Here is a 14,032-nt window from a genome sequence, read left to right on the forward strand (position 1 = left end):
AAAGCGTTCTGTGCTCAACTAACACTGAGTCTGACCCACCCTCCACCCCCAGGAGAAGAAGTTGCTGGAAGACAGAATAGCCGAGTTTACCACCAACCTCACAGAAGAGGAGGAGAAATCGAAGAGCCTGGCCAAGCTCAAGAACAAGCACGAGGCCATGATCACTGACCTGGAGGGTGAGAGGGGGTGGACGGGCACCGTCTGACACGGGAACCCCAGGGGACCACAGCTCCGGGGCTAGCCTGGGCCTCACTGCCAGCAGCAGGCGTGCCTGGTGGGTCTCACGCTCGCTCTGACAGGCGAGGCTCAGAGCGTCCAGCACCCAGCCACTGCCCTTAAGGCCTGGGGGACAGAGGCCAGTCCCTAAGGGACTCTGGGCCGCCAAGCACTGGCACTTACATTTGGGGGAGTGACGTTGCTCCAAGTGAAGCATGTTCAGAGGACAGCTTGGCATTTCTCTCTTTGCACCATGTGTTTCACAAGCTCTGGGACTTCCTAAGAGGCTGTGGGTGTGACCCTCAGTCTGCCACTTACTGGCTGTGTCATGTTGCACCTGTTACTTAATCTCTGTGAGCTCCAGTTTCTCTCACCTCTAAGACATGGTGAAAGGGTGTTTGTAAGGACTAAACTAAATAACGTGTGCGGACACACCACGGGTACTATAAAATGCTAGACAGATACTGTGAGAGGCCATTGCTTAACTTGGGGCAGGGTGACAGTCCCCCCGTACCCCGGGGATCTGTGGCAGTGAGGAGGATGGGGTAGGAGCACAGGTCTATGGCTGCCTGACGGCCCCTCCCCGCTGGGCCTTGAGAGGAGTGGACTCTGGGGGAGGAGGAGAAGGGCCAGAACTCAGTGGCTGCTCAGAGCTTGTGCCAGAAACCACTGCTCCTCCTGCAGAGACGTGGGGCAGCCCAGTGTGTCCAGGGCAGTTGTCTATGCCCACCGAACGCAGGGCCACAACCATCCAGGCTGATGAAAATCCACTGGGTGGATTTTCCCAGCTTGGTTTCACAGCGCCCCCTACCCCCTCACATGTGGACAGGATGAGGTGAGTCAGGTCGTCAAGGGTAGGGACATCCTGACACAGAGATCTCTTCCCACAGGCTCCCTCCCTCCCTTGGGAATAGTCTGAAAGACTCAATCGTTCCGGAGTTCTAGGAGTGACACCCCCTGAAGGGGCAAACGTAAATGTTGATGCTAACAAGTGTCAAAAAAGATGGAGAACAGTCAGAATACACACACACTCGGTAGAAAGCTTTGGAGAACAATCTGGCGTTGCCTCCTGAGGTTGAAGCTCTGTGTATCTGTGACCCAGTGCTCTCATCCCCGTGCACTGGGAGTCATGGGCAAGATGCTCACCGCAGCGTTGTTCACGAGCGCACACAGCGAACACAACCCAAGTGCCTGCAGCTGTAGGACAGATAGATAAGTTGTGGTGTATTCACATCATGGAATAAGAAACGGAAGTCCTAGTGGATCAGTTCCAATGACGTTTAACTTGCTAAATCTCGAGATCATCAATATCGAGCGACAAGGGCCGGTCAAGGAATAAAAGTCGCTACCCCTTACTGAGCACACACTGGGCCAGGCACCTTTCTCAGTGCTCTCAGATATTAACGCATTTGAGCCTCACAACAACCTAACGGAGTAGGTTGTCCTTTGTCCTTGTTATTCAGATGAGGCGCAGGAATGTTCAGGAGCTTACCTAAGTGATGTCATAGCAGAATTGTAAAGCCAGATCCTGGACCCTGACCCTGTTCTGCTGTCTCTGTAGAATTCATACAAGACTGGTCCCTTATATAAGTTGAGATTCACGCAAAGCTAAACATTGCATTTTTTAGGGAGACACACATGGTGCAGCCTTAAAGGAAAGCAAGGGAATTATGAACACAAACTTTAGGAAAGTAGGTCCCCTGGCACAGAAGGTCAGCGGGCAGGGTTGGAGAGACACAGGACGTGGCTGCTCATGGTGATGTCCTTCTTCATCATCTAGAGTTGGGTATGAAAGTCTGTATCATGATCCTTTAAATCTGACATGATTTATAACAAACGTTTGATATTTTATGTAAGAATTAAAAACAAAGAAAAGTCTGTGGCCACTGAGGGCTCTTTTGGCATCTCCTCGTCCTCCTTTCTCAGAGCGCCTCCGAAGAGAGGAGAAGCAGCGTCAGGAGCTGGAAAAGACCCGCCGGAAGCTGGAGGGAGACTCCACAGACCTCAACGACCAGATCGCCGAGCTCCAGGCTCAGATTGCCGAGCTCAAGATGCAACTGGCTAAGAAAGAGGAGGAGCTCCAGGCTGCCCTGGCCAGGTGAGAGTCAGAGCATCAGCCCGTGGCCAGTGCCAGCCTGATGCCAGCTTCCTCCTGTGCTTCTTGGTACATTAGTGAGCTGTGAGCATTCGCTCTGCTGTTGTCTTGGAAGCCATTTCACTGCAAAACACTTCCTGTTTGGTAAAGGCACAGTCTAAGGCTTCTTTGTCATTTGTCAAAAAAAGACACCCACCACTCTGTCACCCAACCACAACAATCCTCTCCTTTCCTTTTCCTTTTTTAATTTCATAGCTACAGCCATGCTTTTTGGGAAAAAAACCAGACTATCTTTTAGCAGTTTCAGATTCACAGCAAAATTGAGCAGACAGTGCAGAGAATTCCCATAAATCCTCTGTCCCCACACTCACAGCCTCCCCTGCTGTCAACATCTTCCACCCGAGTGGCACCTGTTACAACTGATGAACCTGCACTGACACATCATTATCACTAAGTCCACAGCACGTTTGTATTTTTACTTAGTTGCAGTCATTATGGGTTGTAGCGTTTTATTTCCCTTTTTTTAAAACTTAACATTTGAATTATTTTTTATGTTTAAAGCACTGAATCTTAATTTGGAAAATGAAGTGATTCTTCTCTGATGTTTTCCAATTCTCAAAGTGGTGTTACCCTTAAATCTTCTGGATGCCTCAAATAGATATTGTTTTTGCTGAGGGGAGCTCCTAAGGGCAATGATTATGACTGCCAGAAGTGGCTTTGGCTGCACTTCTTCAAAGCCTCTTCTGCAAATTCTGTTCTCTGAAGGTGAAAACGGTCTTATCCTGACGTTGTTGGTCTCTTTGGTAGAGTGGAGGAAGAAGCCGCCCAGAAGAACATGGCCCTAAAGAAGATCCGGGAGCTGGAATCTCAGATTTCTGAACTCCAGGAAGATCTGGAATCTGAGCGTGCTTCTAGGAATAAAGCTGAGAAGCAGAAACGGGACCTCGGGGAAGAGCTGGAGGCTCTGAAAACAGAGTTGGAGGACACTCTGGATTCCACCGCTGCCCAGCAGGAGCTCAGGTGTGCCATGGGACCAACAGCCAAGTCACTGAGGATTCTGGTGGGGATGCAGGGAAAGGGAGACAGTGGCCTGGGAGGGGTGGACCCCAGGCCTCTGCACACAAGCCGATGGCCTTATCGTGTACCAGACAGCTTGGAGTTTGGGTGAGGCAAGGGCGGGCTTTAAGGCCGAAAGGGTACAGAAGCTTCTACAAAGTGTGTCTTTTGAGCCTGGGCTATCGGATGCACAGCTGAGGAGGGAGGCCAGTGGTCAGAAAGGCTGCCAGGCGGCCACTGCCCTTGCTGGCCCCTCTTTGCAGCCAGGGAAGAGCCCCGGGGGCCGCATCGCTCCAAGGTCCCCAGCCTCCATTCTGAGGACGTTTCTCTCCAGGTCCAAACGTGAACAGGAAGTGAACATCCTGAAGAAGACCCTTGAGGAGGAGGCCAAGACCCACGAGGCCCAGATCCAGGAGATGAGGCAGAAGCACTCGCAGGCCGTGGAGGAGCTGGCGGAGCAGCTGGAGCAGACGAAGCGGGTGCGTGAGCTGGGGACTGGCTCTGTGACACTCCACCATTGTGAGTGGGGGCAGCTCTCAGGGCAGGGGCCCTCCTGGAGAACGTCTGCCTCTCTGGGCCAGCCGTGCAGAGCTGAGCGGCTCCAGCGCCAGACTGCCTGTGTCAGAGTCCAGGCTCCAGCCCTTAGCAGCTGTGTGACTTGGGCAGATGGGTACCTCTGTGCCTCAGTTTCCCCATCTGTAAAGGAGGCTGATGATAGGTCTGTCTCATATGCTAATATGAGAGAGCTGAGAACGTGTAAACACTGTGATAGAAAGGGCTCAAGAATTGTTCAAGAATTGTTATCATTTGTACTAGTCAATACCCTGCCAGACCAGAAAGCTCTAAGGAATTGGCGTGACCCTGAAACTGCCTTTCAGAGGCCTTATGGTCCCTTTTCTGAAGCTGGGTCCTCTCTAGAACACCCCCAACAAGTGGTCAACTGGAGTCTTCGTGTGAAAACCCTTGGGATGGTAATCCCAGCTGGTTTCTTGGCTGGGCAGCTGGTGGCTGGTCAGTTCCTTAGCAGGACAGGTCTTGCCTCCTGTGGCGTCCAGCTTGTAGCCACTCTTGGTGGCAGCCCGAGAAGTCAGGCTCTTCCTCATGGCAGCCTATACAATATTCTTAGGAACGTGCCTTGTCCATCCGTCTCCCTTCAGCTTCCACCCGGTTCTGCGCAGGTTGAACCCTTTCCTTGTCCTGTGGCTGTTTTTACCCAGCACCCCTTCACATTCATACAGGGTCCAGTTCACCCTTGACCTTGCCCATGACCCTGTGGCCGGCTCGGTGCGGACTAGAATAGAATGATCACTTTTATTCTGTAAACACCGCTTTATAGGTTTTGGAAGAACTTTACAGTATTTCTGTGAACATCAAATTTCAAAGAGGCTTTACTGGAAGTCTAACTATGAACAGTTGATTTCCCTCATTCTATAATATTAGCGCTAAAATCATAATATCAGCACTGATAACACCTTAGACTCGAGCGATCACTACCCAGCGAGCGATGCTGGGCGGGGCTTGGTTTAGATGTGGGGAAGCCGAGGTCCTTTGAGGAGAGGACATGTGCTAGGTGCCACACACAGGTGAGCAGTGAGCACGGGTCAGCCGGGGCTTCGGGGTGCAAGCCTCTTGCTAACATGCTGTCCCCTGAACTTGCCCCACCTCCTCCTTGCTGCAGAGGCAGTGGATTCTGGATCCGCCATCTCTCCCAACGATGTTGGAAAGACCAGCGTCTTGTCAGGGATGCCCCTTCATGTCTGGCTTTCTTCCCCACCAGGTGAAGGCCAACCTCGAGAAGGCCAAGCAGACCCTGGAGAACGAGCGGGGGGAGCTGGCCAACGAGGTGAAGGCCCTGCTGCAGGGCAAGGGAGACTCAGAGCACAAGCGCAAGCGGGTGGAGGCGCAGCTGCAGGAGCTGCAGGTGAAGTTCAACGAGGGAGAGCGAGTGCGCACGGAGCTGGCCGACAAGATCTCCAAGCTGCAGGTAAGGCCCCTGCTGGGACCCGGGCCTGGGCGGTGGTCCCTTCAGCAGCTCCTCGGCCACGTTTTCTCTCTCGCCTCACACTGGCTCCTCAGTGAGGCCTTCAGGGTTCAGCCTGTGACTCAGGCCCAGCTTTGCCTGGAAGAGCCGAGGTGGGGCCAGAGCAGCCATGGTCGAGCTCATCATCCTCTTCTCTCCTGTCCCTGTGCAGGTTGAGCTGGACAACGTGACAGGTCTTCTCACCCAATCTGACAGCAAGTCCAGCAAGCTCACCAAGGATTTCTCTGCTCTGGAGTCCCAGCTGCAGGACACGCAGGTAAGTGTGGCAATGGGTCCCTGCAGGTGGACCTTTCCTGGGAGGACCCTGTGCCCACATGGCTTTAGCTGCCAGGCCTCTGCTTCCACCACAGAGCTCATCTGATTACCCATCCTCCCCTGCTTCCACGGGGTCTCTGGGTCCTTCCAGCTCCCCACCAGGTCTTTACTGGCTGTCCCCTGAATCAGAGGGACTGGTCCTGATGCTGCGCCTTCTGAGCCCCTGCATCCCTCTTGTCCTCGGAGTAGGAGCTGCTGCAGGAGGAGAACCGGCAGAAGCTAAGCCTGAGCACCAAGCTGAAGCAGATGGAGGACGAGAAGAACTCGTTCAAGGAGCAGCTGGAGGAGGAGGAGGAGGCCAAGCGGAACCTCGAGAAGCAGATTGCCACCCTCCATGCCCAGGTTCGATGTGGGCTCCCCCACGAGATGCCCCAGGCCGCCCAGGCGGCTCAGGGAAACTGTGGTTGGATTCTGCAGGCTGAGGAGCTTCCAGCAGGGTGCCCTCCTGGATGCTGGAGGCACACCCCTGCCCCGAGCTGGGCGCCCTTTCTCGGGAAGCTCCTGCCCTCTCTCTCCAGACCAGGGCTCAAGCCTGGGGCCCCCAGATAGAATCCAGGGGTCCGTGAACTTGGGTGGAGGAGATAGAACATCTTTCTTTCACTGACCTCTAGCCGACATTGAGCATTTCTGTCCTTTGTGAACGCAGGCCACGTGGCAGCTGCAGTGCCCGTGGCCTTGGTCTTTAGAAACACCACGTCCGAGGTGTGGCGGGGCCGTGGGGATGTCATCGCTCCTCACCACTTAGGAGCCTGCCGTTCGATGTGCTGATAAGGAAGCACATGGGCTGCTGGACCAGAGCTTAAAACATACCTGGCAGCTGCTGTTGCCTATGTTAGTTTACTGTACATCTGACTTCATTAATATTGTTAATACTAAGTTATCAATATTAATGTGTTAATATGTTAAAATTAATATAAATATTAAAAATATTAATGTTAGTAATGATAAAATGTTATTATGAGGAGGAGTCCCTAGTCTTCTCTAGACTATCAGAGGGTCCACGGCCAGAAATAGACCAAGAGCCCTGTTCTAGTTCTTGTCTTGGGACTTCGCTGTTCCAGGCCAGAAGATCCGCAGCAGCTTGGGGTGGGTGCGCAGGGTGTTCCCCAGTCTGGGTGGGGGAGCCAGCACGTGCACGTGGTGGCAGCTCTATGTCCAGGTGCAGGGAGGGGCTGCAGGATGGGTGCCTGTGGTCCTCCTGCCTCCAGCAGACAAACCTCCTGACAGGGCCCCAGCCCTGCTGCCTGGGGAGGGAAATGGAGGAGGCTCCCCTCTGTGGGCCCCAGTCTTTGTGAAACAAGAGGCTTCGCAAGTCACTACTGAGAGACCTTCCAAAGCTGACCTGTGGGGGTTAGCTTCCAGGGTCGGCCTTCCCCTGGGTTCCACACGCTAGGCTAGGCGGGTGCCCTCTGCCGAAACGCCATTTCTCTCGCCCCAGTGGAAGAGGGAGGTCTCCATAACTGGGTGGGCTCCCTGGCCCTCCGTTCACGGGGTAGTAGGCCCGTTACCTGGACAGCTGCCATCCTGCGTGTCTCTTCACTCCTTGCTCCTGTCCAGGTGAGCGACATGAAGAAGAAGGTGGAGGACGGTGTCGGGTGCCTGGAGACTGCAGAAGAAGCCAAGAGGAAGCTCCAGAAGGACCTGGAGGGGCTGACCCAGCGCTACGAAGAGAAGGTGGCCGCCTACGACAAGCTGGAGAAGACCAAGACCCGGCTGCAGCAGGAGCTAGATGACCTGCTCGTGGACTTGGACCACCAGCGGCAGAGTGTCTCCAACCTGGAGAAGAAGCAGAAGAAGTTCGACCAGGTGTGTGTGTCGGCCTGGACCTCGTTTCCTCTGTTCCAAAGATGCCATGGCCTCAGGCAAAGGCCACTCCTGGCACCACCTCCTCACCCAGCTGGGGAGGAGGCCTCGAGGGGCCAGCCGCTCAGAAGTGCCTCTCAGTTTCCTGCTCGTTGAGGGGCCTGGAAAGAAAGTGCTTGGAACAGGGCATCTTCATATGTTAGGTATACAAGCGAGCTTCCCCCTTTCTGGATTCTTATATTTTTCAAATTTTTTGTCACAAACCTATTTTATTATCATTTTGATTTTTATTTACGTGTTCATATCTCTTCTTCATTCTGAAAGATCTGAGGCAGCTTATAGAGACACAGGAGTGGGGTAGAAAGATAGAATAAATCAAGGGTCAGCACACTGGCCATGTGCAGCCACTGCCGGGTGTGGACACAGACGTGCAGGCCTCAGCTCCATTCCTTCGTTAGCTGTCGGCTCTGGCTGGCTGTGCCGTCGCAGCAGACTTGAGTCCTTGCTACAGAGACCATGGCCTGCAGAGTCTAAAGCATTTAATGTCTGGTCCTTTCGGAAATAGGTCTGTGGAATAAATGAGGTATTGGTGCAAAGGGAGTGGAAAGTGGGAAAGTAAGATCCAGCTGAAGGTGGGCTGCTCAGAGGATGGATGCCAGGGGCATTTAAGCTGACTTTAGAGGAGGGCCACAAATGGGCTTTGGGCTTCTAAGCAGCCAGATTCACATTCTTTTCAAGGCAAGTACCAGCCAGTCATTTAGGAAAACCAAAGCCTTTCCAGATTCTGATGGTGACGTCTCCTGTGGGTTCTCACAGAAGGGGCACTGTATCATAAAGGATCATTATTATTAAGTGATAAAGACAAAGACTATAAAGTGTGGTGAAAGAGGTGACCTCTGCCTTCATCTGGTTATGAAGGATGTGCTGGATAGCACTTGTCAGCCTGGACACCCTCTGGGCGCCCCCTCAGCCACCTTGTGCTTGCTCCTCTTGGTGTCCGTGCCCCGCCCCCCCCCCCATACCCAGCACCTGGGACCCTTATTCCTCAGGGAGTTTGGTCCGGATGCTCTGCCTGCCTGAGGTCAGCAGGCTCTGAGTGCTTTCTAAGAGCCCGTTGCTTGAGCCTCATGGTGCCCACCTATCCCAGCTCCTGGCCGAGGAGAAGACCATCTCCGCCAAGTATGCCGAGGAGCGTGACCGGGCCGAGGCGGAGGCGCGTGAGAAGGAGACCAAGGCGCTGTCGCTGGCCCGGGCCCTGGAGGAAGCCATGGAGCAGAAGGCGGAGCTGGAGCGGCTCAACAAGCAGTTCCGCACGGAGATGGAGGATCTCATGAGCTCCAAGGACGACGTCGGCAAGAGTGTGAGTGTGGAGCCCGGCTGGTGCTCGGGAGGGAGCCCGGTGGGGACATCATGGAGGATCAGGGAGTGAGTGGGCACGGAGGCCTGGACCTTGGGACCCCTCATCTCTCTGCTCCTGACTCGGGTTCCCTCGGGTGGCAGGTCCACGAGCTGGAGAAGTCCAAGCGGGCCCTGGAGCAGCAGGTGGAGGAGATGAAGACCCAGCTGGAGGAGCTGGAGGATGAGCTGCAGGCCACCGAGGACGCCAAGCTGCGGCTGGAGGTGAACCTGCAGGCCATGAAGGCCCAGTTCGAGCGGGACCTGCAGGGCCGCGACGAGCAGAGTGAGGAGAAGAAGAAGCAGCTGGTCAGACAGGTGCGGACAGCCCTCCCTGCCCCGGACAGGGCCACCTCCATCTGCGGGCAGAGGCGGGCAGGGACCACCCTGGTTTCTGGCAGGCTTCCTTGCTCTCCTTCCTCTACCTGGGTGTGGCAGGCTTCTTGACCATTTCTTCCATGTCCTTACGTTCCAGTCTTCTGTCCAGGGGGGCAGTCAGTGACTCACTCTATCAGGGTTTTTACTGTCAGTAATCCTCATTAGTCCCTGGAGGCCTCATGGATCCCACTGGAGTGGACCAAGCCTGCCTGAGCTCAGAGCTGGAGCAGGGTCTGTGTGTGGGTCCAGCCTCCCAAGCTGTTGGCACCTTCCCCAGGTGCGGGAGATGGAGGCAGAGCTGGAGGATGAGAAGAAGCAGCGCTCGCTGGCTGTGGCCGCTCGGAAGAAGCTGGAGATGGACCTGAAGGACCTGGAGGCCCACATCGACACTGCCAACAAGAACCGAGACGAAGCCATCAAACAGCTGCGGAAGCTGCAGGTGAGGCAGGCCGGACCAAACCGGATCTGGCTGCAGACGGCAGTGCTGGGCTCAGCACAGGGCTGGGACGCCAGTGGGGTGGCCGGTGGATGCTGGGAACTGCCGCCTTCCCGTTTCCAAGGAGGGTCTTGGGTGCCTTAGCCCCATCTCACAGATGGAGACTCAGGTCCCGAGGTTGAGTGGAAGAAAGTAGTCTGAAAGCAAACTTAGAATAAGGTCAGTGACTGAGTCCATTGAAACAAAGAAATGACCATAAACCGCGATGTCCAGTGGAGTTAGGGAAGACAGTCACTGTTGGCACATTTCCTGAATAAACCAGATGTGACCCGGGTCTGACCCAGTCCCGCCTTACTGGGTGATGCTGGAAGGTTCTGAGCTGATGGTTCAGAGAAGCAGCCCAGAGCGCGGGACACGTACTTGGGAAATTTTCGCTTTGCCAATAATTGGAGAACACAGATTAAAAACAGCTCTGAGATGCTGCATCATACCCAGGACACCAGCAACAATGAGAATGAATGGAAACATCTGTGGTTGGCGAGGTCACAGGGCAGAGATGCCCTGGTGGCTGGTGGCCGTTCCACCTGGTACCATCTGGTCGTGTCCCAGCAAGAGACGTACCCTTTGACATGGGGACTCCCAACGTGGGCTTTGTCTGCAAAAGAAAAAAACACTATTTGACAAGGATCTTTAGGGTTAAAACATATTCCAGGAAAATTCCAAAGGGAACGTGTTCCTGCCATATAGTCAGGAACTAACCTGGCAGAGGAGTGGGTGTGCGCTGGGAATGATTCAAGTCAACAGGAAGTTGTAGAAAGTCAGAAACGAAAGGAAACTTGGCTGATGTGTACACAGTCACGAGCCCTGCCGGAAGCATGCTCTGTAAATCCTAACCATCAAGAGTGTAAAAATGGTGTAGGATAAAGAGACATTTGTCTTTCGTTATGATTTTGCCCTCTTACAGCTAAGTTCAGTTGGCGGGTGTCCCTCTGAGGGGTGGAGGGCAGACACGGGTGGTGGCTGGGGTGGTGGCACCACGCCTCTCCTCCCCCCAGGCCCAGATGAAGGACTACATGCGCGAGCTGGAGGACACGCGTGCCTCCCGCGAGGAGATCCTGGCGCAGGCCAAGGAGAACGAGAAGAAGCTGAAGAGCATGGAGGCCGAGATGATGCAGCTGCAGGAGGTGGGCCAGGGCTGTGGGGTGCTCGGGGGCGCTGCCCTCTGGCCAGCAGGGGCAGCCCAGGGCTTCCCCCTGGCCGGCTCGAGCTCCCAGGCAGGGCTGGAAACAAACTAGCCAGAATCCCGGTGTGAGTTGGGGGTGGTTCTTGCTTTGTAACAGTTCCCTGCAGGGTTTCACGAGGTTTTAGGGTTCCCTGGTGCGTTTAAATGTGTGTGTGAATTAAATCGTCACCATTGGCAGCCAGCTCCCTTACATGAAACGAGGCTTTGTGGTGTCCCCACCTCCTGCTGTGAAGTAGACCTGGTGAGGGGCGTCCATCCCTGATGCTCGTGCACCCAGCATCCCCTTGTCCCCCACACGAGGCATGTCATGGAAGCGTGCCCTAGGGTCTCCAAGCGGTCTCCTACAGAGAGAGGTGACTGGTCCGCGGGTTCTGTTCCTGTCTGAGCCAGACATCCAGGCCTCCCCCGCTCCTGCCTGCCTGCCTGTGCTCTGCTGCCTGGGTCTGGGGTGATTCCTCCCTCCACGGTCACATGTGGGTCTCTGTCGAGGCTGCCTCACCCTCCGCGTGGCTCTCAGATCCCTCATGCTCTGGCCTGAACTCACATCTCTGTCTCGTCTCTCCCAGCTTCTGGTCTACCCAGAATGCAGAGGGACCAGCATCCTCTGTCAGGCCAGGATGGTTTCTTTATCTCTAATATCCCGGCACCTAGCTCGGTTCCTAGCACATAGACACGGGGTGTTTGTAAACATGTGGTGCTTAAGCTTTGACCTCAGAGAGGGGAATTAGCCCTGTGAGCCAGGGGGGCTCATCAGAAAGGCCTTCATGGAGGAGGAGGCCTGAGAAGGGGTTTGAGCGGAGAGGGCCAGGGGCTCGGGGAGGACAGCACTGCAGAGGACCCGGAATGGAAGAAGTGGGCTTCCAGGGTTGTGGGCTGCCCCTGCGGGTCACATTCTGGGTTCTCATGGCAGGAACTGGCAGCTGCTGAGCGTGCCAAGCGCCAGGCCCAGCAGGAGCGGGACGAGCTGGCCGACGAGATTGCCAACAGCAGTGGCAAAGGGTGAGCCTCGGGGCAGCAGTTCATCTGGCGAGGAGGTGGGCCGGGGCGGGCCCCCCCTCTGGGACTGGCCCCTTCTCACATCTCCCTGCCCCCACCCAGAGCCCTGGCACTGGAGGAGAAGCGGCGTCTGGAGGCCCGCATCGCCCAGCTGGAGGAGGAGCTGGAGGAGGAGCAGGGCAACACGGAGCTCGTGAACGACCGGCTGAAGAAGGCCAACCTGCAGGTGGGCGGCCAGGACTGCCTGCGCATTCCTTCTGCCCTGTAGCTCCTGGCTGCAGTCCTGAGCTCCCCCCAGTGAAGCAGGCCCCACAGACAGCAGCTGGCGGAAGCCACCTGCTCCCTGAGTGCTTAGGGGAGAATGTTCTGGCCCCTGTAAAGGTCTCCCAGTGGTTTCTCTCAGATGTTAAGAAGTTTCTGGACTCATGCTATTGGGTAGCTCCCTTTCTGGGGGGCCTGGAGTTAGCATGGGCTCTGCAGGACCCAGCTTCCCCGCTCTGCCCTTAGCCAGGGCCCCTGGCTTTCCTTGAGGTCACCCAGCCCTTCTTCCCACAGATCGACCAGATCAACACCGACCTGAACCTCGAGCGCAGCCATGCCCAGAAGAACGAGAACGCACGGCAGCAGCTGGAGCGCCAGAACAAGGAGCTCAAGGTCAAGCTGCAGGAGATGGAGGGCACCGTCAAGTCCAAGTACAAGGCCTCCATCACCGCCCTGGAGGCCAAGATCGCACAGCTGGAGGAGCAGCTGGACAACGAGACCAAGTAGGTGCCCCTTGCCCGTCACCTGCAGCAGTCTGCAGATCCCTCTGCCGTCCTGTCCCTGGGTCCCGGTCAGGATCCAGCTTTCTGTCCTTGAGTCCCAGAAGCTGTTTTCCTCCAGCCTCATTCGCTTTGCTGGGGCCCCGTGGAGTGTGAATCGGAGCCCATGGCCCACCTCTAAAGTTGAGGGTTTTGATGACTGTCTCTGAGGCCTCAATCAGAGAGGCGGGGGTTCCCGCCCAGCTGGATAGCTGATCTGTGGGCTCAGGAAGACCTAGACTTCTTTGGAGATAATGGGGGTCCCACAGGGCCCCAAATCTCAATTTTCCCTTTTCCTACCTACTTGTATGCTCTTTGACATGTACCCCTTCCCTTCGCCCCAGTTTCCTCATCTGTGAACTGGGGTGATCACAGCGCCCCTCTAAGAGACAGAGCACACAGCGGGTGTTCAGTAAAGATGGTCCTCCTTAGCCTCAAGGCCTCCCTATGGGGCAAATACCATGAGGCCCCCGGAATGGGAGGTCCAGGTTGCGGTCTGCTGGCCAGACCCTCTGAAGGAAGGTGTCTCCCTGAGCCGCTGTGTCTGCCTCGCAGGGAGCGCCAGGCAGCCTGCAAGCAGGTGCGTCGGGCCGAGAAGAAGCTGAAGGACGTGCTGCTGCAGGTGGATGATGAGCGGAGGAACGCGGAGCAGTACAAGGACCAGGTGTGTTCGAGGGCAGGGCAGCACGGGCCGGGTGGGCCCCATGCGTCCAGAGCTCCTAACTGGGGCCATTGGTCCCACGTCTCCGCAGGTCGACAAGGCGTCCACCCGCCTGAAGCAGCTCAAGCGGCAGCTGGAGGAGGCTGAGGAGGAGGCCCAGCGGGCCAACGCCTCCCGCCGGAAACTGCAGCGCGAGCTGGAGGACGCCACCGAGACCGCCGACGCCATGAACCGCGAGGTCAGCTCGCTCAAGAACAAGCTCAGGTGAGCCTGTGGCCCCGCTCGCTGTCTCCCCCGGCTCCTTCACGTGATTCTCCTTTGAAAAGGTAGTTTGTTCTGAAAAGCACAGTGCAGAATATTACGCTCCTGTAGACTGGGTTTGGTTATCGACTAGATGTCAACGAGCAAGGAGCTTGATGATGAGAAAGTGCTGGTCAGAGGGTGACCTGCCGCTTCCTGGGTTCTTCTTGCCTCCCGGGCTGTGGGCCAGCCTTCTGAACAGACAGTAAACCGTGGGTAATTTACTCCCGTCCTATCTGAAAGGTCCGTCCCTGTGGCTGCTCTCAACCTGATGAGAACATTTCTGTGCTGGGTTTT

General features: G+C 55.8%; 1 protein-coding gene across 3 annotated transcripts in view; it reads left to right on the top strand.

Moving 5' to 3' along the window:
* MYH9 (myosin heavy chain 9) overlaps positions 1-14,032 on the top strand; it is a 91,104-nt gene that overhangs the window by 74,350 nt on the left and 2,722 nt on the right. For all 3 annotated transcript variants that reach the window (XM_044780369.2, XM_070506947.1, XM_070506948.1), the window contains exons 24-40: positions 53-176; positions 2,143-2,314; positions 3,119-3,331; positions 3,702-3,846; positions 5,145-5,351; positions 5,560-5,664; positions 5,913-6,065; positions 7,281-7,529; positions 8,674-8,886; positions 9,027-9,239; positions 9,577-9,738; positions 10,791-10,919; positions 11,889-11,977; positions 12,077-12,200; positions 12,530-12,738; positions 13,330-13,438; positions 13,527-13,699. In XM_044780369.2, the coding sequence (XP_044636304.1) occupies positions 53-176; positions 2,143-2,314; positions 3,119-3,331; positions 3,702-3,846; positions 5,145-5,351; positions 5,560-5,664; positions 5,913-6,065; positions 7,281-7,529; positions 8,674-8,886; positions 9,027-9,239; positions 9,577-9,738; positions 10,791-10,919; positions 11,889-11,977; positions 12,077-12,200; positions 12,530-12,738; positions 13,330-13,438; positions 13,527-13,699 (2,789 nt within the window). The remainder of the gene's footprint in view (positions 1-52; positions 177-2,142; positions 2,315-3,118; positions 3,332-3,701; positions 3,847-5,144; positions 5,352-5,559; positions 5,665-5,912; positions 6,066-7,280; positions 7,530-8,673; positions 8,887-9,026; positions 9,240-9,576; positions 9,739-10,790; positions 10,920-11,888; positions 11,978-12,076; positions 12,201-12,529; positions 12,739-13,329; positions 13,439-13,526; positions 13,700-14,032) is intronic.

This window comes from Equus asinus, chromosome 4 (genome assembly GCF_041296235.1).
Source record: "Equus asinus isolate D_3611 breed Donkey chromosome 4, EquAss-T2T_v2, whole genome shotgun sequence".
Classification (NCBI taxonomy): domain Eukaryota; kingdom Metazoa; phylum Chordata; class Mammalia; order Perissodactyla; family Equidae; genus Equus; species Equus asinus.